This window comes from Lepus europaeus, chromosome 14, assembly GCF_033115175.1.
Source record: "Lepus europaeus isolate LE1 chromosome 14, mLepTim1.pri, whole genome shotgun sequence".
Classification (NCBI taxonomy): domain Eukaryota; kingdom Metazoa; phylum Chordata; class Mammalia; order Lagomorpha; family Leporidae; genus Lepus; species Lepus europaeus.
Window position 1 is genome coordinate 60,513,953 of NC_084840.1, and position 26,581 is coordinate 60,540,533.

The following is a 26,581-nucleotide window of genomic DNA, read 5'->3' on the forward strand; positions in this document are numbered from 1 at the left end:
CATCAAGAGTGATGCACTTGGATCTTATCTCACCAGCTGAGATAAGAGCTTGTTAAATGAAAGAACAGCTATCTTTAATGTGTGACTTTATCTAAATCCTGGCTTGTCAAAAAGAAAAAAGAAAATCAAATGGAAAATAACAAAGAAACAGTGAATTAACTCCTTATGAAAAATCACTTTTTAAAACTTTTTATTTCAGAATTATTATTATTAATTTACAAAGCAAAAATTGTGAAGTTGTACAAAAATTCCCAATACCCCTTTCCTAGCTTTCCCTTTTATTAGCATCTCATATGACTCTATTTGTCACAATTAATGAGACACATCACGCTTCCCCAATTTTCTTTTAAACCAAAAGTCCTCTATTCTGCTTTCTTCTCCCAGTATCTAGTAATCTCCTTTCTGTGTTCAGATTGGTGGTTTAGGTTTCATTTGTGTTGAAGCTCTCCCATATGAGGGAGAATATGTTGTATTTGTCTTTCTGTGTCTGGCTTATTTCCCATAACATGACGTCCTCCAGCTCCATCAATTTGAAGCAAAGGACAGTATTTCATTCTTTTTCATGGCTGAAACTATTCCATTGTGTGCATATACTATATTTCTTTTGTTTACTTATCTGATGATGAACACCTTGGTGATTCCAAATCTTATCTATTGTGAACAATGTTGCAATGAACAAGTTTATCTCTTTGATACAATGATTTCATATATTTTGGATATATACCCAGTAATGGGATTGCTGGGTTACATGGCAGGCAATTTCTAGATTTTAAATAAATCTCCATACTGTTTTTCATAGTGGCTGTATAATTTATACTCCCACCAACAATATATGAGTTACCCATTTCTCCACATCATCGCCAGATATTTTTATTTTCTGTCTTTTTGATAATAGCCATTCTAACAGAAGCAAGGTAAGATAGTTCATTGTGGTTTTGATTTGTATTTCCATGATGGCTAGTGATATTAAGCATTTTTTTCATATATTTGTTGACCATTTCTATCTCACCTTTTAAAAATGTCTACTCAGGTCCTTTGCCCAATTCTTAACTGGAGGTTGTTTTTGTTGCTGTTGAGTTTTTTGAGTTCCTGATATATTCTGGATATTAATCCCTTTGTTAGATAAGAAGCTTGCAAACACTTTCTCCTCTCGTGTCTCTTTACTCTAATAATCATTTCCTCTGCTGTGCAGAAGCTTCTGAGTTTGATATAACATCATTTGTCTGGTTTTGCTTTTGTTTCCTGTGCTGTGGGGTCTTATTCAAAAAATCATTGACTAAACCAATGTCTTGAAATGTTACCCCTGTTTTCTTCTAAAAATTTCATAGTTTCAAGTCTTACATTTAGGTGTTCGATCCATCTTGAGTTGATTTTTGTATATGATGCAAGATAGGGATGTAATTTCATTATTTTTCTTCTATATATGTGTGTCTGGTTTTGCCAGTAACATTTATTGAAAAGAATACCCTATCTCCAAAGTATGTTCTTGATACCTTTGTCAAAAATTAGTTGGCTTAAGTATGTGGATTAATTTCAGGGCTCTCTATTCCATTCCATTGACCTATGTGTTTGTTTTTATTTTAATGCCATGCTGTTTTATTTTTTAAAAAGATATCCCTTACTTGAAAGAGGCCTGGAAAATGTAAGAAGAGAGGATATGGATTTTCTGAACAGCTAACTAACCTTTGTCATAAAACTAGACGTGTGTGTATACACATATGATACATTTTTGATTAAATATTTATTATCACCAGAGTTCTGATACATTATCAGTATAGAATTTGGTCCATCAATGTACAGAAAAAGATAAAATTAACAGATACATACAGGAGAAAACACTCAACAGAATTAGCTATCATAAACTTAAGTTTTTAAAAATATATCATTTCAGGCCTATTAAAAATAATAAACATTTTCAATGATAAAACTATGTTCTGGCCATAATTTGATGACATTAGTATAGTCACATTTAACTGATGGCCTTGGAAGTTGTTACAGTTATTTGGGAAAGCAATCTAGTAGTAGGTTTATTTATTTTTATTTATTTATTTTTTATTTTTGACAGGCAGAGTGGACAGTGAGAAAGAGAGAGACAGAGAGAAAGGTCTTCCTTTTGCCGTTGGTTCACCCTCCAATGACCGCCGTGGGTGCACCGCGCTGATCCGAAGACAGGAGCCAGGTGCTTCTCCTGGTCTCCCATGCGGGTGCAGGGCCCAAGCACTTGGGCCATCCTTCACTGCCCTCCCCGGGCCATAGCAGAGAGCTGGACTGGAAGAGGGGCAACCGGGACAGAATCTGGCGCCCCGACCGGGACTGGAACCCGGTGTGCCGGCGCCGCAAGGCAGAGGATTAGCCTGTTGAGCCATGGTGCCGGCCTAGTAATAGGTTTTAAAGTCACAAAAATGTTGCCAGCCCTAATATAGCAGCCACTCCTGGAAATATATCCTCAGCAGTAATCCAAAAAGGAGAAAAAAACCACATAAATAAAGTAATGATTCACTTCAATGTTATTGAATAAAGTAAAAACCAGAATCAGTGGAATAATCTTAAGAAGCTATGAAACAGCAAATAAAAGTATATTTATGAGGGTATAAGTCCAAGATCTTCATAAACATAAAAAGAAGCAGGTATAAAAATATATCTATAAAGTATCGAATTTGTGTATTTTAACAGGTTAACAATAATTTTTATAAGGAGTGGAGCTATTATGAGGGAAAAAAGCCACTTTTCACAAAACTTATCCCTCTCCTGTCTTTCCAAATTTTAACAATTAAAGAATAGTATCTTTGTTATTATAATGACTACATGTAAGTTATCTACACTTATGGACTTGTGCTAGAAGAGATGGAAAAAATAAAAACATTTGATTAGTTATAATGGTGGAGACATCTGCAGCTTCCCTCTTCCTTTGATTTCTTTCATTATTATAATGTTTGTGTAATTTAAGAATGTGAAAATGAAAGAACAGCTGCCTTAAATACTTTTGGGAAGTAAATAAAGTATCAATAATACATTAATGCATGAACGAGTAGGAAAGTATTGAATCAAGAAAAGTACTCATAAAATATTCATAAGACTTCACATTTATGTGTATAAAAATGATTATCACAAAACAGCATTGACAGGAGCAGTAAATCCACAACAAACTAGTCTCTTAGCAAGTCAGTCACAAACTGTCTGGGATTTGATAGTAAGAGCAAGAGAAGGATATGATTGAGAGGGGGACTTTTAAAACTTGATCACTTGAGAAAATCAATAATCTTTCCCTATTCTCTTCTTCAGGAGAAGATAAGGTACTCCGTCTGTGGCACCCCAACATCAGCACCAAACCTGTGGGGAAACTTGTGGGACACATGTTCAGTATCACTGAGATTGTAACCAATGAGAAGGATCAACACGTCATCAGCCTTTCCTCTGCAAAGGTAGCGTCTGTAGGTAGCCATGGACAGGTTTTGACTGAAATGACTTACAGTCACTGAGAAAAACATTGTCTCTCTGGAGAAGGAGATATGAGCCATTGTTCTGTTTCTACAGATTAGTGCATAAGGATTTCTGCGACTGTTGCACTTTACTTAATGGTGTTTTCAATGTTGCAGGCAATGTGCTACCACAAAAAAATGAACTATTAGCGTCACAAAATGATTGAATTATGATATTTGAAAATAGTGTGACTGCTTGAAAAATTCAATAAAATCATGTTAAACATTTAGAGCAAATAAGTTCAAAAAGATAGTTGGTTATAAAAGCAATTTATAAAAAACAAATGAATTTCTAGTTTTTTCTATTTTTATTAGAAAAATGGTTAAAGGGATAGCATTTACAAGAACACAAATATGAAATACCTAGCAATAATCTTAAGAAACGATAGGTACCATTTATGTAAAAGTAAGTATGAGGTTTCACTGAAGCACTTTCCTTTTAGAGCATGAATAAAGAAATATGCTACATTCCTACATGGAGATCCTAGACCTTAGAGGATATTCTCCATTAAATTTATGTATACTTTCAAGGTTGGTCAGGATTATTTAATAATCAATTTGCCAAGTTTAAAGTTAATGTAGAAATATTGATATAAAAGAATATCTTAGAAACTTTGGAAGGTTTGGTATGGTACTTTCTCTGTCATATATTAAAACATAGTATAAAACTACGATAAAGAAAACAGAGTGTTAGTCATTGTAGCAATAGCCACATCTATGAAACAGAAGAGAAAATGCAGGATTAGTAAATATTCATTTGGTAATTTTGTATAAAATATACTTAAAAATTTTCTGTATATGGGTGAAATGGTCATTTTTCCATTCAAACATTATTTATAGCTTTTGTCTATATTCCCACTAAACTAGACTCTTTGTGATTTGCTTTACACCTGTTATCATTTAAGTTTCTTATTCAGTGAAGTATTAAGTTTTTTACTGTAATTTTAATTGAAAATCTGTTATTTCAAAAACATAAAAAGCAGAAGGAAGGAGAGTGGGAGGGAGAAAGTAGGAAGGAAGAAGTAAATATTATGTTCTTAGAATTGTATCTGCAATCACAATGAAATCTGTCAAAAATTAAATCAAAAAATTAAAAAAGAAATACAAGGGTACTTCAATAACTTCATGGAAAAATATAATTAAGATATTTTTATTTTGATGCAAAAAGTTTTTAAACCCATGCATAGTGTATGAACTTTTTGAAGCACTCTTTTATGCATAGTTTTCAAAAATTTTTGCATTGAAAGATACATCTTTTAATTCCAAAAAAATTAAAAAGTAGCCTTACAAGTCTATAAGCAAAGGATTGTTTGTCTAATAAACGCTGGGAAAAGTGATTAAACATATAGAAAAATTATGTAATCTGATCATTACATCATAATATGTAGCAAAATTCCTGGTGGATTAAAAATTTTAAATACAAAACCAGAGAATTTCCAGAATTTATGATGGTGGATTTTCATATAACTTTTATATAACTAGCATTCATATAACTGGTAATTCCTAAGCATAGCACCTGTAGCTAAAGGAAAAATAAATATAACTTCTTAACACTCAAACTTTCCATAAATTATAATATATATGACGTATCTTATGTTTACTAAGTGTCAGATAATGTACTACTAAGTATTTTATATATACACCTCACTTGATTCTAATAACTGTCCTATAAAGTAATTATATCAAGATTACACTTGTTAAGGAAAATCACATCTAAGTAACTTGTACAGGGCCACACAGCTACCTAGTTGCTAAGTGTAGCCTATCCTATTTCTGATTCTACCACAGACTGCCTCCCGAATACTCATAAACAAATCTAAAGACAGAGTCAGAGTAGTCAAAAATTCAATAAAGATGACAGAAATGGGAATTATATCCTTAAACAAACAAATAACACCCACAATCAAGAGAAATAATAAGAAGAATGGGGAGAGGTAAATGTATAAGAACACAGTTTTTTTTTTTTTTTTTTTTTTATTTGAGAGGTAGAGACAGAGACAGAGAATGTATACTTTTACAACAGAGGAACTTCTTAATTTTAAAAATAGGAATGAAAAGACAGTGAAAGTTTTGAGATATTAAAACATTCTGAATTTAGTCTCCTCTTGAAAATTTAAAGAAAAATAAGGTATCTTTCCAGCAAAAGTGGAGATCATTTATCCTAAGTAAAGAAACAGAGATAACCTTTCCTATTTCTTTTAAATGTATTGAACATAGAAAGTTGATTTTCATTCACACATCCTAGCAGCTCTATTTGGCAAATTACTTGTTATCTTTCACTTGATTTCTTCATCTGTAAAACATAGAAGTGCTTAGCCCAGAGGGTGTTATAATGATGAAACATTCACAGCAAACATTTATTTCTTCAGTGTCTGTATGCCAGGGCTATTTTGGGTTTTACAGAGAAAGCATCCAACAAGGACAAGAGTCCTGAGGGAGCTTAGTTCCTAGAAGAGAGTCACAAAGTAACAAATGTATATAAGAGAGAGGTATGTTAAGAATTATACAAAATGGCTGGTGCCGTGGCTCGCTTAGCTAATTCTCTGCCTGCGGCACCAGCACACCAGGTTCTAGTCCCAGTTGGGGCGCCAGATTCTGTCCTGGTTGCTCCTCCTCCAGTCCAGCTCTCTGCTGTGGCCCGGGAGTGCACTGGAGGATGGCCCAAGTGTTTGCGTCCCTGCACCCACATGGGAAACCGGGAGGAAGCACCCGGCTCCTGGCTTTGGTTCGGCGAAGCACGCCAGCCATGGCAGCCATTAGGGGAATGAACCAATGGAAGGAAGACCTTTTTGTCTCTCTCTCACTGTCTAACTCTGCCTGTCAAAAAATAAAAATAAATAAATTTTAAAAAATTATACAAAATGGAAAACACAGCTCTGTGATGTAATTGAACATCATTTTCGAAGAGGGGATTACAAGCTGAAGAAAATGAAGAGCTGGTTTTTTGAATAAATAAACAAAATTGATAGACCATTGGCCCAACTAACTGAAAAAAAAAAAAAAGAAGATACAAATAAATAAAATCAGAGCTGAGGCTGGCGCTGCGGCTCACTAGGCTAATCCTCCGCCAGCGGCGCCAGCATACCAGGTTCTCGTCCTGGTCGGGGTGCTGGAATATGTCCCGGTTGCTCCTCTTCCAGCCCAGCTCTCTGCTGTAGCCCAGGAAGGCAGTGGACAATGGCCCAAGTGCTTGGGCCCTACACCCGCATGGGAGATCAGGAGGAAGCACCCAGCTCCTGGCTTCGGATCGGCGCAGCGTGCCGGCTATAGCAGTCATTGGGGGATGAACGAATGGAAGGAAGACCTTTCTCTCTGTCTCTCTCTCTCATTGTCTATATATATATGTATATATATATATTTTTTTTTTTGACAGGCAGAGTGGACAGTGAGAGAGAGACAGACAGAGAGAAAGGTCTTCCTTTGCCGTTGGTTCACCCTTCAATGGCCGGCGCACCACGCTGATCTGAAGCCAGAAGCCAGGTGCTTCTCCTGGTCTCCCATGGGGTGCAGGGCCCAAGCACTTGGGCCATCTTCCACTGCACTCCCTGGCCACAGCAGAGAGCTAGACTGGAAGAGGGGCAACCGGGACAGAACCTGGCACCCCGACCGGGACTAGAACCTGGTGTGCCGGCACTGCAGGTGGAGGATTAGCCTATTGAGCCACAGTGCTGGCCTCTCTCACTGTCTAACTCTGCCTGTCAAAAAAAAAAAAAAAAAAAAAAGAGAAAAAAGAAAGAAAGAAAGAAAAAGAATCATCAGCAATTACTACAAAGAACTGTATGCCAACAAATTGGGATAGCTAAAAGAAATGGATAGATTCTTAGACACCTGCAATCTACAAAAATTGAGTCATGAAGACATAGAAACAGACCAATAACCACTATGGAAATTGAATCAGTAATAATGACCCTCCTAGTCTGGGCCTCTTAACTTACAAGGCCTAAAGCCCAACAGATTATTATCAAGCCCCTTCTGTCAGGTTCTATTTGCCTCTAAATCAGAAAAATTACTTGTAGCTTAGCACCTTTCTTAGCTCCTCTAATAATGACTCTGTCCTTTGTTCTAGACCCTATCTAGTGCACTTGGGCCTCATTCCTTCGTAATCATAACCTCTACTCTACCACCAATGGCTCTACTCCCAACCTGTGTGTACTGATGGTGCTCTTCCCCACTTAATGCTGTGTAACTGTTCAGACCTGGTTAATGCCACTCTTAGGATCATTGGTTACTATCCTCACTCTGTCTTTTATGACCTTGTCTAAATATGATCAGAGTCGGCAAACTTGGAAGGCTTCCATAGCCTTGGCAACTCATGACGAGAGCCTAGGGTGGTTACTGGCGCCATAAACTAGAGTGTCAATTTGTTGGGTCAACGACAAGAGCCACTGTGCACTTGCTCCTCATGTGGGATCTCTGTCCGTAATGTGCTGTACATTTTGATTTAATGCTATAACTAGTACTCAAACAGTATGTTTCACTTTGTGTTTCTATGTGGGGGCAAACTGTTGAAATCTTTACTTAATATATACTAAATTGATCTTCTGTATATAAAGAGAATTGAAAATGAATCTTGATGTGAATGGAAGGGGAGAGGGAACAGGAGAGGGGAAGGTTGCGTGTGGGAGGGAAGTTATGGGAGGGGGAAGCCATTGTAATCCATAAGCTGTACATTGGAAATTTATATTCATTAAATAAAAGTTAAAAAATTAAAAAAAAGAAAGTCAGAGCAAAGAATTATCACCTTCAAAAAAAAAAAAATGACCCTCTCAACAAAGAAAAGCCCATGCCCAGGCAGCTTCACTCCTGAATTCTAGCAGACTTTGAAAGAGGAACTAATTCCATTTCCTCTCAAGCTAATCAAAACAACTGAAAGGGAGGGAATCCTTCTATGAAGGCTGCATCACCTTAGTTCCTAAGCCAGAAAAAGACAACAACAGAGAAAGAGAACTATAGACCACCATCCCTCAGGAACATAGATGTAAAAATCGTCATCAAAATATTAGCTAATCGAATCCAATGACACATTAGAAAGATCATTCACTCGGACCAACTGAGATTTATCTTTGGTATGCAGGGATGTTTCAATATTTGCAAATCTATCAATGTGATACATCATATTCAGAAACTTAAGAACAAAAACCCTATGGTTATCTCAATAGATGCTGAGCAAGCATTTGATAAAACACAACATTCTTTCATAATGAAAACCTTAAGAAAATTGGGTATAGAAGGAACATTGCTCAACACAATCAGGACAGTTTATGATAAACCCATGACCGCAATCTACTGAATGAGGAAAAGTTGGAAGCCATTCCCCTGAAGATTCAGAACTAGACAAGGATGCCCACTCTCACCATTGCTATTCAATATAGTCCTGGAAGTTTTAGCCAGAGCCATTAGGCAAGAAAAAAAATCAAAGGGATACAGATTGGAAAGGAAGATATCAAACTACCCTTATTTGCAGATGACATTATTCTATGTATAGAAGATCCAAAAAACTCCACTGAGAGACTATTGGAACTCATAAAAGAGTTTGTTAAAGTGGCAGGATATAAAATTAACACGGAATAATCAATAGCCTTCATATACACAGACAATGTCATGGCTGAGAAAGAACTTTGCAGATCAGTCCCATTCACAATAGCTCCAAAAAAATTAAATACTGTGGAATAAATTTAACCAAGGATGTCAAAGATTTCTACAATGAAAATTATAAAACTCTGAAGAAACAAATAGAGGAAGACATTAAAAAATGGAAAAATCTTCCATGTTCATGGATTGAAAGAATCAAAATGTCCATATTACCAAAAGCAATTTATAATTTAATGAGATTCCCTTCAAAATACCATGACATTCTTTGTAGATCTAGAAAAAGTGATAATAAAATTCATATGGAAACACAAGAGACCCTGAATAGCTAAGTTAATCTTATACAACCAAAACAAAGCCAGAGGCATCACAATACAATATTTCAAGACATACTGCAGGGCAATTAAAAGCAAAACAGCCTGGTACTGGCACAAAAGCTTAAGCATGAATGACAAGAGCTAACCTCATGAAGATTTGTAAAAGAGCAATTTAGGTAAAAAGAACAGATAGACTGGCACATATTTATTTCTGCTAAAATTATAATTTATTGTTTTTAATTTTTAAAAAAAGATAGGTCTTTCACATGTAGCCTTCCTTCAAAGTGCTTCATACAAATTTCATCACACCAAGCTTAGTAAAGCACTGTGCTGAATTGGGTGCAAAGCTACATGCCCTCTTGTATACTCTTAAAACAGAGATTTTCATCCTTCCTTCTAGTTTTGAAGTGCTTCTACCAGGACATTATTTTCTCCATCAGCGTCAAAAATTGTATTTCCCCTTCAATTGCAAAAAATTGTATGTCTAGTCACAGAACTCAAATGTTGAATGGCTAAGCCACATTTACTGTTCTTGAAGAAGAGTCGACAAATGTTGAAAAATGCAGAAACCAATATATACTTACTTTTATTTCATTAGCAAAACCAATTGAACAATGGTTGGCAACCTTCTCAAGCACAGCTTTAATACCAAAAGCATTTTCTTCCTTTTTTTTAAAGAACATGAGAAATATATTAGTTTTCATGATTTATAACAGATTGCAAATGGGCGTAAAAGTTGCTATTTTTCTAAAATTTTCACTTTGGAAGTGGTATGTAGGAACCCGAGAAAAGGCAAAGCATGAAGACTGTGGGTGTGCTTTAGAGCAGGAAGATATGTCTTAAAATCAGGTGCCAAGTTCATAAGCTCAGAGGAAGCCTGTTGGGTTGCTAACCTAGCCCACAGGTGGACTGAGCTTCAACTATCTATGACCAAAACTAAAGTATTCTCATAGGTGAAGATTATGCTACTATCCCATCTTTAGTAAGCATGGCTAAGAGAATGACTTCTAGAATCAGGCAAACCTAAATTTCAGCCTTGCTCTGACAGTTCCTAGTTGTGTGCTTGCATGAATGATTGCAAATCAATGAGAATAACAAAGCATCTTCCTTACAGAGCTGATGAGAGGCTTAAATGAGATCATGTAAGTCAAGCATGCAACACTGTACCTCATAGGTAGTCAGCCTTTAATAATTGCTAGGAATTATCAGAAAGACATGTGCTCTCCTCTCTCCAGGAGTAATAATAGGATCTGTGTTTATTTATCCCTACTCATCTTGAACCCCCTTTTTGAACAAATAGAGATTATCAGTGCGGTTCATGGCATAGAATAGGGTGAGTCTTTCTTTAAAAATGCTGCAGATGCTACACAGTCATCATAGTCATTTCTCGCTGCCCACTCATCAAGTCTACTTGATGGTTAGATGAGTCATCTCTGCTTTCCTTGAGCCCCTGATACCACTCTCACTCTGAAAGCTACTTCATCTTTTGCTTAACCAACCATTTTGAGCTCACTTTATCGCTTTCCTCTTTTCTACCTCAAAATGTTTATTTTACCTATACTCTCTTCTATTCCTCCTGTCTCCAAATAAGCTCTTTTATTCCTGCCTAAATCAAATTCCTCTTCTTTATTGTAAGCTAAACACTGTCCTACCAAGAACCTTGTTTTACCAAACATGCTTCTCTTCTTCTTATGCTGTTTCTCTATCTTCAAGGTTCCTCCTCTTCCTCAGTTACAAGTCAGTTATTATTATATTTAAATTTTTTTGAATATCTAAAACTGAGCTTATTTTGCACTTCCAGTCTCTTTTTCATAACTCTGATTTTCCCCTAGCTATTACGAGTGTCCTTATTTCCCAATGAACACTGATCCATCTTCAAAGCTACTTTGGACCCTTCTGCCTCCCCAAGTCCTATCACTGCTTAGTCTCAGAGCCTCTGAAACGTATCTCATATTGATAACTTCATTCTTCTTCCCAGAGCCTTGAATTTAGTTCAGACCCTACAAGTGCTCTCAGTTGAAGGTGGCATATTAGGAAGTACTAATAATTGTACTACTATCTTATGTCTCTTCCCTCCCAAGCTGCCTGGTCCCATGACTCCTCCCCTAACCCACTTATAACCTTGCCAGTGCCTTCTTAAATGTCTTAAAACATACCTCATGCCTCACAAATAAAGTTCTAATTCTATTGTTAAGGTTCTCTATGGTCTGGAACCGGAATGTCTTTTCAGCTTCATTTCTCCTTGTTTAATTCACCTTCAGACCTTCTAAGCTTCTTCAAACACTTTACCTCTTCCACAGGTGCTTTGCTATCTTTGAAACAACTCCTCTGTTCCCAGCTACTCTACTCATCCTCAAAATCTAAGAGAAATATGGGGCTCTTTCCCCTTTGGTGAATGAAAAATGTGTAAATCTGAAATAGATCCAGGATACAGATAGGAAAGACCTTTTAAAATATCTGCTACGGTTTGGATGTGATTTGTCCACTAAAATTCAGGTGCTGGAAGCCTCATCCTCAAAATGGTGATGCTGAGAGGTGCTGGAACTATTAAGAGGTGGGACCTAATGTGGGATAGGTCAGCCACTGAAAAAATTGCTCTCTGAAGGCAATAATGTAGCTCTGTGAGACCATAGCTAGTCTCCCTGGGAGTAACCCTAGCAACTGAATCTCTTTGACTCTGTGTCTCACTCTATGATCTCTCTCTGCCTTGCCCATAACTTCCACGATGATGCCATCTTCCATGTTATGATGTATCCAGAAGGGCCTCAACAGAGCCAAGAGGCACTGGTGCCATACTCTTGAATCTTCAACTATGATCTAAGTAAACACATTTCTTTATAAAGTATCTAGACCTAAGAATTCTGCTATAGCAATTGCAAATGGACTAATACAATACGTTATCTTTAAGTTGTAAAAATCTGACATCTTTCCTTACTATAGTTCCTTATATGGCTTACATGGAATTATTATAGGTGATATAAATTCAAGTTGCTTTTTTTAAACTACTTTTTGAATAACTGAAAGTATCCATAATTGAGAGTTTGGTTTCACTATCTTCAGCATTTTCACACCTTCTATCCTTGTTCTCCTTCTTGGGACATTCATTAGCTTTTGTGTAAGGTGTAATTTGTAACATTAAGAGTAAGAACTACTTATACCAAAACTTAAATCTAAGAGACTACTGGAGAATCTTCTGGAGAAGACAAAGATTTGTTAGAAAACTTCAATTAATAAATTCTGATACTCATCTGGCAAGAAAAAAAATACAAACCAAGAAAAGGACATATGGTTTGAGATTCAGTATTCAGCTTGCTATGCTTTTTTGCTGTGTGTAGGCCTAGGTGCTTTTCTTTGAGTTTGTCACTTCAGGAAAGCTCATCAAAAACCATAAAAGGAAGTCTTTGCTGATGGCTGTGAGCCCTGGAAGCAAACATACCTACAAGGAGAGGGGTAATTAATCCCTACACAAAACGTCCTTTTGTGTATGACTGCCATTCTCTATTTATATAACCTGGAAATCTTTTCTGTTATTGCATCTTTGCTTACAAGGAGCCATGCTGTTTCAGATTGTTCCCCTCCAGGACACTTGTGGTTCAAACAGTATTTCAGAGAGGCTTAAAATACTATTCTATTCTCTAGAGTTTCTCCTCACCCTTCTAGTTTTCATGCCCTTGAGACCCCTTCTATACATAGTTCCACACACATCCATTATAGCTTATCTAAAGTAACTTTCTCTGGGTATTCTGTTGATGTTAACATTCATTCCTCATAAAACAAGAAAGATTAGGGTTGTTCCTTGGTTGGTAAACAAGTTGTGTCTCATGGCTTTCTTTTTGGTAATCCTCACTTCCTCCTGTGTTAATGTGTGTCAAGTCATTAGAAAGAATGAGGTATATCTAAGTAGATAAATATGCCCTGATATAGATGTGAAATCTTTTATAAGAGGAAAAAATGGAATTAAAAGATAAGCTTATTTTGGTGCCAAAAATTGAAATCCTTGCAAGGTTGTTTCACAATACAGAATTTCCATGAACTTTTGAAAATCCCCTTTATGTGGTTTCATTTAATGTGAACTGTAGAGATAAGTAGTGGTATTATTCCCTCACCCATACAAAGTAAGTCTCATAGAAGTTAAGTGATTTGCCAAGGTCACATAACTATTTGTGGTGCTACAGGATACAACTGAAGTAATCTGTCTCGAAAGGCAGTATCTTCAAACAATTGTTACCTTAACAAGTGCAATTAAGGAACCCAGAGAAAATAACAGGTAGGGAGGAGAACTGTTTAAATTCATTCACTCAATACATTTAATAATTTGGTAATGAAAACGTTTATTTTAAAAATATATTCTGGCTGTCACCATTTCATTTTGTATTTGCCAATTATCACAGAAAAGAAGTGAGATAAAATTAACAGGTTTAGTTTCACACACATTGCTAACCATTTTTTTACTTAAGCTATGTGTAAGAATTTAATAAATGCATATATTTTAAGATTTATTTATTTATTTGAAAGTCAGATTTACATGGAGAGAGAAGGAAAGGCAGAGAGAGAGAGAGGTCTTCCATCTGCTGGTTGACTCCCCAATTGGCCGCAATGGCTGGAGCTGCACTGTTCCAAAGCCGGAAGCCAGGAGCTTCCTCCAGGTCTTCCCACGCAGGTGCAGGGGCCCAAGGACTTGGGCCATCTTCCACTGCTTTTCCCAGGCCAAAGCAGAGAGCTGGATCAGAAGTGGAGCAGCCGGGCCTTGAATTGGTGCCCATATGAGGTGGCAGCTTTACCCACTATGCCACAGCTCAGGCCCCAGTAAATATTTTTTATTTGAATTCCCTACACAAATAATATTGAGTGCCTTCCATTTGCACTGCACTGTCATACAAACCCCAATCTTCAAATACATCATTTATCTCTATTACTAGGATAACTCCTAAAACAGTTTCATAATCTCAAACATTTTTAGACTCTTCCTATGTAAAATCATTTAATCCATTGAGTGACCCTGATTTGATTCATCTGGGGAATAAAATCTTATTAACCTTTTGTAGCCATATCATAAAATTAGGAAGGCAAGCTAAATCCCAGTTTCCCTTGACAAGTAAAAAATAGTAAATTCCCCCATGTCCCTCATTTTATCAAAATGATGCTGTGATTCTAAAGATTTCATCTACAGATAAAATCTGAAGATGCAATATTAATCATGGCATGATATACACTTTTCCATTGCTATGAAGTATAACTATGTGTCCTCTACTGATTCTTTTGCCCAGACCTGATCCATTCAAATATAGTAATAATGCTTCTAATATTTTGGCATCTCTGGCATCTAACCCAGAATCCTATGATTATCTGATGTACAATAAATTGTGAATTATATGTGTCTTTTTAGCATTGTACCTTTTTATAACTAGATGTACCATTTTTTATATTTATACCTGAGACCAACTCCTAAAAGATTTCATAAATTCTATAGTAGGAACTCTATGATAATTAGACATCAAGGGAAAAATGGATTCTTTATTAGTGCACTTAAGATAATAGCGATTGACATGAATTTCACAAGAAGAAAATTCAGGAAACACAGTTGGATCAAAATAATCCTTACTTCTGGCACACATACACATATCTATTTTTCAAATTTCCGTTTCACCATTATTTATTAATTATTCCTCATAAAAGGCTGCAAACAGTCTTTCACTTGTCCTTGCCTTTGATATTTTGTGACTAGTGACTTTAGTTTCCATTTTACCCTCAAAGCTTAATCAGACTTAATAATGAACATTTTTCTCAATGTTAAAAAAGGCCTTTCATATAACTCTTGCATTCCCAATTAATTTAAAAATCATCATTTTAATTCTTGTTATTACTAGAAGCTGAGTTTTTTTTGTAATTTCAGTTTACATGCACATGTGTAATAAATAATTCAGAACTTATAAATATTCCAGTTTGCCACTCTAGAGATTCTTTAGTGCAAGCTTCTGAAGAAACTCTTCTGATTTTCTCTCTATAGCAACTCCATCTCCTTCTGAAATGTCCTGTTCTTGCTTTCTTCTTAAAGTCCTTCAGGGCTGACCTGGCTCCACTTCTTTGCTATCAGCTTTGAAGTACTAAAACCTACCACAAGAATACCATTGACTTCTGGGGGAATAACTGAAAGTAGAGGACTAGCACTGGGGGAGCCTAATTGTTATTACTACTCCTGTCACCAAAAATTAACTGACACAGGATGACCACCTAGGAATGACGTACAGAGATTATGTTTTCTGAAACAGTTTCCTTGACTACAAAACAGTGTTGGTGCAGGTGTTCAACCTCTCAGTTAAGACACTGGTTAGGATACCTATATCCTATATCAGAGTATCTGGGTTTGATTCCCAGGTCTAGCCCCCAATTCCATCTTCCTGCTAACGCAGACCCTGGGAGCAGTAGTTGGGCACTTGCTACCCAAGTGAGGGACCTGGATTGCCTTCTTGTCTCCTGGCTGCAGACAAGGTCCTGCCCCAGATATTGTGGCTATCTGGGAAGTTATTGAACAGATTGGAGCGCTCTCTCTCTGTGTTTCTGCTTCCTAAAGTAAAAAAAAAAAAAATGTATTAGGTATTTATCCAGTATAAAGCCACTGTAACCTGCTGTATGACCAAGACAGAGAAACTAAGGAAACAGATCAAAAACCCACTAACCCCAACCATATTACACCTGATCTTAGCCAAAAGGCCAAGAAGTGATAACCCCAACCATATTAAACAGAATACATAGACATTGAAGAAATAGAATCAAATCAGATGTTTCTCCTCTTTCAAGGAAGTTATAGTCTAATAGAAAAGGTCCCTGGGTAATTGCTAAATGCTATTAATATAGATAGGTATTGGGGCCAGCACTGTGGCTCAGTGGGTTAATGCCTGGCCTGAAGCACCAGCATCCCATATGGGTGCCAGTTCTAGTTCCGGCTGCTCCACTTCCAATCCAGCTCTCTGCTATGTCCTGGGAATGCAGTGGAAGATGGCCCAAGTCCTTGGGTCCCTGCATTCACGTGGGAGACCCGGAGGAGGCTCCTGGCTTCTGGCTTCTGGCTTCAGATCTTCAGATCGGCGCAGCTCCGGCCGTTGCGGCCATCTGGGGAGTGAATCATCAGATGGAAGACTTTCTCTCCCTCTCCCTCTCCCTCTCCCTCTTCCTCTCCCTCTCCCTCTCCCTCTCTGCCTCTCCTCTCTCTGTGTAACTCTTTCAAATAAATAAATACATCTTAGGAAGACCATTTAAATTGGAGAAAGTAAAAAACAGAAATTGTTCAATGGACACAAATTTTTATTGAGTTATTGTTAATTTTTAAGATGCACCTGTTTTTATCCTGAGTATATGTAAGTGTCTCTAACAGTTTTATTTTATGTGTTTTCTTCTAAATTTAAAATATAAATATTATAGTGAATATATCCTCCTGTAATTTTCTTTTATTTTCCTCAACCCTGTATTTTGAGACTTATCCATGATATCATATAGCTCTGGTTCATTTATTTTAACGTTTTGTGATATTCTGTTTGATTAATGCATACCATTTTATTTATCCAACTTGGCCAATGAATTTTAAAAAATATTTATTTATTTATTTATTTACTTGAGAGGTAGAGTTACAGACAGAGAGAGGGACAGAGAGAAAGGTCTCCATCCACTGGTTCACTCCCAAAATGACTACAACAAAGCCAGAAGCAGGAGCTTCTTTCAGGTCTCCCACATGGGTGCAGGGGCCCAAACATTTTGGTCATATTTTGCTGCTTTCTTAGGTTATAAGCAGAGAGCTGGATCAGAAGAGGTGCAGCCAGGACATGAACTGGCGGCCATATTGATGCCATCACTGCAGGCAGAGGCTTAGCCTGTTTCACCACAGTGCTGGCCCCACCGATGAATGCTTGAGATTTTATTTTTTCTACTCTCTGTGCTTTTTAAAAAAAATTTTATTTATTTATTTTTGACAGATAGAGATAGTGAAAGAGAGAGAGACAGAGAGAAAGGTCTTCCTTCCTTTGGTTCACCCCCGAAATGGCCGCTACACCTGTTGATGCACCAATCTGAAGCCAGGAGCCAGGTGCTTCTTCCTGGTCTCCCACGTGGGTACAGGTGCCTAAGCACTTGGGCCATCCTCCACTGCCTTCCTGGGCAACAGCAGAGAGCTGGACTGGAAGAGGAGCAACTGGGACTAGAACTCGGTGCCCATATGGAATGCCAGTGCTGCAGGCAGAGGATTAGCCAAGTGAGCCACAGCGCTGGCCCCTCTGTGTCTTTGTGATTGTTGCTTTTGTTGAATAGAGGTTTTCAATTTTAATTTAAAATTTTCAGTCTTTTATTGTTCATGATTTTTGTGCTTATTTAAGAAATTCTTCCCAATTCTTAAGTTCTTAAATTCACAAAGATACCTTTTTCTACATTTTTCTAAAAATTGAAGACTCCTTTTAATATATAGGTCTGTATGTGTGTGTATGTGTGTGTCTGTCCCTCTGGGTCTCTCTGTGTTTTCTCTATATGCTCACTCCTCCCAGTCTACATTATCCTCCACCTGTCCACTTGTACCTCAGTCAAGGAACCAATCTAGGCTTTGAGCCAGAAGTTACCTTGTTTTAATTCTTGGTTAGTAGGCAGTATCCTCCTCTTTTCTGAGATTTCACATTTTCTAAAAGGTTCCACCTTTAGGTAAGAATGAAGCCTCCCTATTGTGAGCCAGAACTGTTGCTGTGTCTGCCATGGATCAGCAGGTGTACAGTGCTTCTGATTGGAAGTTGCAGGAGCTATTCTGCCACCTTTGTGTACTCCAGATGTAGTGCCATCTCTGTGGCTTCAGCCCACTCATTGCTCTGTGCTTCTCTAATATCTGGGTCTGGAGAGAAATATATCTTGCTTTGGGCCTTTCTGCTTCTTTTTCATATTTTTGTTGTGTGTGGATAAGAAATTGCATATAAAGGCTTGGACTGCTTAAACTATTCTCACCTGAGCCCTTCTTCTTTTTATGGTAGATTGAAGAAGAGAATGGGAATTAGCTAGATAGAGTGGAAGTGGAGACAAACTGAATATGAGCAGCCCAAGAATTTGTGTGAGTGCACAAAGATGATAATAAAAAAGAGGATTTGGGGGGATTTGAAGCACTTCATTATGACAGTAACCAAAAGGGTATATGCAGACAGACGCAGCAGAAAAACCTAGGGAATAGGTTAGCATCACAAGGAAGAAATTTTTTTACTATTTTCTTAAAGATCTGTTTATTTACTTGAAAAACAGATTTACAGAGAGAGAGGGAGAAACAGAGAGAAGAACATACTGAGAAAAAGAGATCTTCCATCTGCTAGTTTACTCCCCAAATATCTGCAATAGCCAGAGCTGTGTCAGGTCAATGCCAGCATCCAGGAACTCCATCTTGGTCTCTCAAATGAATGACAGAGGCCAAAGTATGTGATCAGTTATCTGCTGCTTTCCCAAGCACTTTAGCAGGGAGCTGGAGCATAAGCCAAGCAGCCGGGACTCAAACTGACACTCCCATATGGGATGCTGGCCTTGCAAGTGGCCGCTTGACCTGCTGTGCCATAATGCCAGCCCCATTAGGAGGTCTTCAAGCCTCCCAAAGGGCAGCTATTGCCGCTTCTGAAAGACACACACAAATGACTAAAATAACTGAATGCTGAAGAAGAGAAATAAGAAAAACAGAAGATAGAACTACCCTATTCTCACAGATTTCAAGATATATTCACATCAATATGATGAGATGGAGGGAGCCTGTGTCATTATGTCCATTCTAATATCAAGAAAATGGAAACTCAAGCAGTTTAAGTGATAGACTACAATACACCTAGAAATCCCAGTTCTTCTACCAACTACAGTTCCAAATGTATACAAGTGAAGCAAAAGGACTGTGGACCACGAACATTTCTCAGCCCTAGCAATAAAATCAAATCCAATTTGAATACAGATGCTCCTTCTGCACTCCTTGACTCCATTTTTGTGTCTCTTGCCCTAGGAACCTGAATTCATTAATTTTACTTGTTTATTCTGTAATAAAAAACTGAAAAGATTCAGTGTTCCTTTTTGCTCTCTCTCTCTCTCTCTCTCAAAATTGACATGTTTACTAGAAAAAAAGAAGTAAATTCTAATTGCACAAGTTCTGAGTACAGTTGGCTTATAGACAGTGTGCTTCTGAACAAAGGCCCCTTTCCAGTTTCCCCTAAATCACTTAGACATCTTTGTGCTCTTATATAAGGACCAACTTGCCTTAGCAGAACTAAAGATTTGAACTCAGTTAACACAATTAACTCAATTCCAAGTGCCTCAAATTAAAAGTCAGTATCTCCATTTAAGAGGTGTTTTCAAATACATGATTCTTAAAATTTATAGAAGGCATTGGACCTTCTGGTAAATGTTTTCTTAAGTTGTTATCTAATGGTTGAAACGGTTTGCTAAGTATTCATGTGATATTGCCATTGTCAGCAAGCGATCTAGGACTTGCTCCCTCATTTCTCTATTCTAAGCCCAACTTGTTCTTTCATTTCTCTATTCTCTTCAAGGTAGGAAACTAATTCTATTATGAAGGAATCTGTAGGATGCACAATTTAATCTTTAGACCTTATAAAAGAGATGGCTAACATTTTTCTGTAATACCATAGCCAAAATAAGAACTTAATTAATAATCTCATAGCTAGATTCACTTCGCCATCAACGAAGTATACAGTAAGTAGAAAAAACCTCCCTTTCAGACCAAAGGGAAAGAAAGTTTTAAAGTGAGAATATAATTTTCCTCATGGGCATTGTCTACCATAGAAAAACTACTACAGAACATGCCTGTGACTATAGACTTGTAGTTCAGGCCACCGAAGATCAGAGATGGGACATGGGCACTCCCTTGACTTGCATCCTCTGGTCTGCCTTAACACAAACCAGGAGGAAAAGAAAGCTAGGCATCAGAAGCAATGGGTGGCAGGCCTATTAATGGCTGATCTGTACAGTGATCTTCCCTCAAGGAGACCCAACAGGCCAGTCCACTGCAGTGGCTTTCAATGTGGTAAGCCTGGGCTTCAGCAGAAGTCAGCTTGTGAAGAGCCCTGGCAGCTCTGCTAATCCACACTATGGCCCAAATGGACCTAATTGATATCTACAAAACATTTAATTCTATTGCTGCAGAATACACATTCTTTTCATCAGTGCGTGGAAATTTCTCTAGGGTAGAGCATATGCTAGGCCATAATGCAAGTATCAACAAATTCAAAAAAACTGAAATCACTCTATGTATCTTTTCTGACCAAAATGGAATGAAGCTAGAAATTAAGAACTTGAAACCCTGGAGAACATGAAAACATATGGAGATTGAACAACAAGCTCCAGAATGAACAGCAGGTTGTAGAATAAATCAGAAGAGAAATTGAAAAATTCTTAGAAATGAATGAAGATGACAACATAACACATCAAAACTTATGGGTTACATCAAAAGCAGTGTTAAAAGGAAAATTTACAGCAATCAGTGATCACATCAAGAAACTGAAAAGACATCACATAAGTCATTTAACAATGTATCTCAAGGAGCAAGAAAAACAAGAACAAGCCAAAATCAAAATTGGTAGGAGGAAAGAAATAAGTAAAATTAGAGAAGGAATAAACAAATCAAAATAAATAAAATCAGAGATGAAAAAGTAGATGTTACAATGGTTACCACAGACATAAAAAGAATCATCAGGAATGACTACAAACAGCTACATGCCAACAAACTAGAAAATCCAGAAGAAATGTATAGATTTTTGGACACACACAATCTACCAAAACTGAGTAATGAAGACATAGAAAACCTAAATAGACCAATAACCAAGATGGCAATTCAATAATTAATAAAGACTCTCCAAAAAAAGAAAAGCCCAGGACCAGATGGATTCACTGCTGAATTCTACCAGACTTTTAAAGAAGAACTAATTCTTTTCAAATTATTCAAAAAAAAAAAAAAACTGAAAGTGAAGGAATCCTCCCTAACTCTTTCTACAAGACCAGCATCTCCTTAATTTAAAAAGCAGAAAAGGACACAACAAAGAAAGAGAACTATAGACCAATCCCTGATGAACATAGATGCAGAAATCCTCGACAAAATACTAGCTAATTGAATCCAAGAATATGTCAGAAAGATCATTCACAAGAGCAAGTAAAATTTATTCTTGGTATGCAGGGATGGTTCAACATATGCAAATCAATAAATGTGATACATCATGTTAACAAATTGAAGAGTAAAAACCCTATGTTTATCACAATAGGTACAGAGAAAGCATTTGATAAAATACATTATTATTTCATGACAAAAACCTTAAGCAAACTGGGTATAAAAGGAACGTTCCTCATCATAATCAAGGCAATATATGACAAAGCCCCAGCCAGCATCATAATAAACAGGGAAAAGTTGAAAGCATTTTTATTAAGATCATGAACCAGACAAGGATGTCCACTTTCACCATTCCTATTCAATATAGGTCTGGAAGTTTTAGCTAGAGCCATTAGGCGAGAAAAAGAAATCAAAGAGATACAAATTGGAAAGGAGGAAGTCAAATTATCTCTGTTTGCAGATGACATTTTCCTATATAAAAGGAGATCAACAGACTCTACTATGAGAGTACTGGAACTCATAAGAGAGTTTCCTAAGTTACAGGACATAAAATCAACACACAAAAATCAATAGCCTTTGTATATTCAACAATGCTGTGGCTGAGAAAAAACTGGTAAGTAAGTACCATTCACAATGGCTACAAAAATGTAAATGCCTTGGAATAAATTTAACTAATGATGTGAAAATCCTCTACAAAAAAATTTAAAAACATTAAAGAAAGTAATAGAAGAAGACACAAAAATGGAAAAATCTTACATGTTAGTGGATTGGAATAATTAATATAATCAAAATGTCCATACTACCCAAAACAATTTATGGTTTCAATGTGATCTCAATCAAAATGAAATGACATTGTTTGTAGATCTAGAAAAAAATGATACTAAAATTCATATGGAAACACAAGAGACCCCAAATAGCTAAAGCAATCTTATACAACCAAAGCAAAGCTGGAGGCACCACAATACATGATTTCAAGACATACTACAGGGCAGTTATAATCAATGTAGCTGGGTATTGGCAAAAAGCAGACATGTAGGCCAATGGATCAGAACAGAAACCCCATAAATTAATCCATGCAGTTAAAACCAACTAATCTGATAAGCAAGCTAAAATTAATCCCTGGAGAAAGGACAGCCTCTTCAACAAATGAACATAGATGCAGCTCAAGAGACTCAAAAACAACAAAACAAATAATCCAGATAAGAAATGGGCAAAGTACATGAACAGGCATTTTTCCAAAAAATAAATTACAAATGGTCAATAGACACATAAAAAAAAAAAAAAAAGCTCAGGATCACTATCACTCAGGGAAATGCACAATGTGGTTTTATCTCAACCCCATTGAATTGGCTATCATCCAAAATAAAAAAATAAATAAGTTCTGGGGCTGGTGCTAAGGTGCAGAAGGCAAAGCCTCTACCTGCAGCAATGGCATCCCATATTTGTGCCAGTTCATGTCCTGGCTTCTCTTTTTCAATCCAACTCTCTGCTCTGGCTTAGAAAAGCAGTAGAAGATGGCCCAAGTCCTTGGGCCCCTGCACCCATGTTGGAGACTCAGAGGAAGCTCCTGACTCCTGGCTTCAGATTGGCTCAGCTCTGGCCGTTATGGCCATTTGGAGAGTAACTGGCGGATGGAAGACCTTTCTATCTGTCTCTCCCTCTCCCTGTCTGTAACTCTACCCCTCGAATAAACAAATAAAATCTTTTTAAAATTGAAAAAAAAATGCTGGCAAGCATGTGGAGGGAAAGATATATTAATCCACTATTGGTGGGAATATAAACTAGTACAACCATTATGAAAAATAGTATACAGATTGCTCAGAAATCTGAAAATAGATCTACCATATGACCCAGCCACACTACTCTTGGGAATTCACCCAAATGAGATGAAGTCAGTATATGAAAGAATTATTTGTACCACCATGTTTATTGCAGCTCAATTCACAATAGCTAAGATATGGAATCAATACAGATGTCCATCAATTGATGACTGGAGAAAGAAAATGTAGTATATATACACTATGGAATACTACTCATTCATGAAAAGAATAAAATCCTGTCTTTTGCAACAAAATTTATGCAACTGGAAACCATTATGCTTAGTGAAATAAGTCAGTCCCAAAAAAGACAAATATCATGTTTTCTCTGATATGTAGTAGTTAATATAGATACAAAAAATGTATAGGAATGAAACAGACATCTTGTGATTTGATTGTTGTAAAATTTTTAGTCCTTGTTTACACTTCTATGTAACTGTGGTCTTTACACTTCTTACTTGTTATACCTTATGATTAGTACTGCATTAAGTCTGTGATTATAGGGTGGCCTGAAATTATATATTTGCAAAAATTAAATAAGAAAAAGAAAGGAAGGAGGGGAATTGAGGGAAGGAGAGGTTGAGGGAGGGACTTATGGTTATCTTGTTATAATTGTACCTGTGAAATAATTAAATCTGTTCTCTTTATATTAATAAAATTTTTTTAAGAAACCAAAACTTATTATCAGATGATTATATGTATTTCTATAAAATAACCACCCATTTCCTCAATCAATATTTGATTGAGTAGGTTAATAATAACTATTATAATATGAAAATATTATTTACAGTTAAAGCATTAAGAAATGTAATCCTTGGTCACACTTATCTGAAATTTAATTGCATCATAGCTTGCTAAAAATAATTTAAAAGACTAAGATCAGTTCTTGTGGGTGACAAAGTGTAAATTTGACCTAGTTTGGCTGAATTTGTACTTCATTGTTCTTTCTATTCTAAATTCATAAATTCAAGTTCTATTTGAATAATTACATAATTCTCTTTCTTCCCTCAAAGGAGAGCTCTAATAATCCAATTTCTCATACTCTTCCTACATCTACATTGTCCTCTAAAATTGATTTTTATAATTTGTACATTCCAGGCAAGAGGAAAGGAAAGGACACCTTACTAAGATACTCCTTTACTCATAAGTCATGAAAGGGAAATTTGAAAATATCCATCTGAAATATAAATATTCTATCTATTCATCCATAGCAGAAAGAGAAATGTGACTTGAACAAGCAATAAACACAATGCCCTGTGCCAGAAAATCCAGTTCCTAAAGAGATCTATCTATCTATCTATCTATCTATCTATCTATATATTTTGACAGGCAGAGTGGACAGTGAGACAGAGAGACAGAGAGAAAGGTCTTCCTTTGTTGTTGGTTCACCCTCCAATGGCTGCCGCAGCCCGTGTGCTGTGGCCGGTGCTCTGCGCTGATCCAAAGCCAGGAGCCAGGTGCTTCTCCTGGTCTCCCATGTGGGTGCAGGGCCCCAGCACTTGGGCCATCCTCCACTGCACTCCTGGGCCATAGCAGAAAGCTGGCCTGGAAGAGGGGCAACCGGGACAGAATCCGGCGCCCCAACCGGGACTAGAACCCGGTGTGCCGGCGCCGCAGGTGGAGGATTAGCCTATTGAGCCTCGGCGCTGGCCAAGATATATATTTATGTAAAGCTTGAATCACTATTGCTAATTTCCTCTGATACAAACCAATATTCAAATTGGAGCATGGCAAATGTGTGTTCATGATATGAATTATACTTTTTGGCAAATTTATAAAAGCATATTAAAGACTCTAAAAATGTTTTACCTAAATGTCTTGGAAGGGTAAAGAATAAACAATACTGAACTATGTTTTTCCACTCCAAGGTTTTCAAGGTGTGGGATATACAGACTCTCTCACTACTACAAGTCTTCCATGATACCCAGGGAGGACCAGGAGACATGCAGATTTATTCTATGATATTTGATGCCAATCATGGCATGCTCATAACAGGTAAGTATAACCAAATAATGGCAAATGAAACTTATATCTTGATTTTAACCTCCTTTAAACTAGCATTTGAGCACTAACTAGGAAAAAAACTAGAAAGAGAAATTATAAACCATAACTAACCAAAGTAGATTTTTATTTCAATTCTGTTCTTCCTCATCTTTCTATGGCCAGGTAGAGGACATGTATAACTGCATATATCTAAAAATACCAAGTCAGTGCTGTAAGTTCTTGAACCTAGGAAGGCATGGCCTGAAATTAAGCAGAAAAAAGATGATGTAATCTGTTGCTAAATATAGTGCATATTTAAGCTAAATAATGTTTTGAGATCCTTATTTCTATTTCCAGACATTACACAAAAACAGAACACACAGTTAATTGATTTTCTCAGCTAAATCAGACTTTCATTCGATAATATTGTATTACAAAACCAAGCCAAACAACCTTAGAATAGTGCAACCCAAGATACTTGCTCTCCATCTAATGGTTACACTAACTACATTTATCACCATGGTGACTTGGAAATTAATCTTATTTATTATTGATGTTGCAAGCACTAGCTTGTAAACATTCTCATTCATTATACTTATTAAGATCATGTTCACAGAGTGCTTTATCTTTTGTTGTTTGAAAAGGGCTCTCTAACAATAAATTTAAATCATGAAATGGGAGCTTACCTTCAGCAGAAATCTGATCATCATAATTCTTGCTGTGCACCAATGGAGAGGCATGAAGTAGGAACAATAAAGAAGGGGGAAAATGGATTATAAAAAATAGGAAATTGAGGGTCACTAAAATGAGGATGTCAATGAAGTCCCAAATAGCCTTGTATTTCAAAAGTATGAAGCACCAAATGAATGCTTTTCTCTGACCAAATGACAATTGTTTTATTAGTCAAAAATGGTTTAGAGTAAATGAACATACTTTCACCTCATTAAGTTTCCTAGGTAATGACGTTACTAAACTAACTGATACGCTGTTTCCAAACACAATTGCTTGAGAAAAAATGCTTTGGGATTCGAAATTTCAAGTGCTGAGTGTTTATGGGATTACTGCTTCTATTCCAGGGTCTAGTGTTTTGGACATGTACCCTTTGTCAAGGGTGATACAAGATACAGAACATATTCCTCACACACATGAACAAGAAATCAATGTCATGCTTTACAACAAATCTTTTCACCAAGTACTCAGCATTTGCTCTGAATCCATAATTAAGGTGGGTACTTATTGAATCTTCAGAAAGAAAAAAGCAGAGCAAATAGAATTTTCTCTTCTTCC

The 26,581-nt window shown here is 36.8% G+C and overlaps 1 protein-coding gene across 1 annotated transcript in view; it reads left to right on the top strand.

The window, feature by feature from the left end:
* Nucleotides 1–26,581, top strand: part of LOC133773805 (WD repeat-containing protein 64-like) — a 155,703-nt gene that overhangs the window by 72,553 nt on the left and 56,569 nt on the right. The window contains exons 10-12 of the mRNA XM_062211387.1: nt 3,283–3,422; nt 25,180–25,306; nt 26,371–26,519. Of these exons, the coding sequence (XP_062067371.1) occupies nt 3,283–3,422; nt 25,180–25,306; nt 26,371–26,519 (416 nt within the window). The remainder of the gene's footprint in view (nt 1–3,282; nt 3,423–25,179; nt 25,307–26,370; nt 26,520–26,581) is intronic.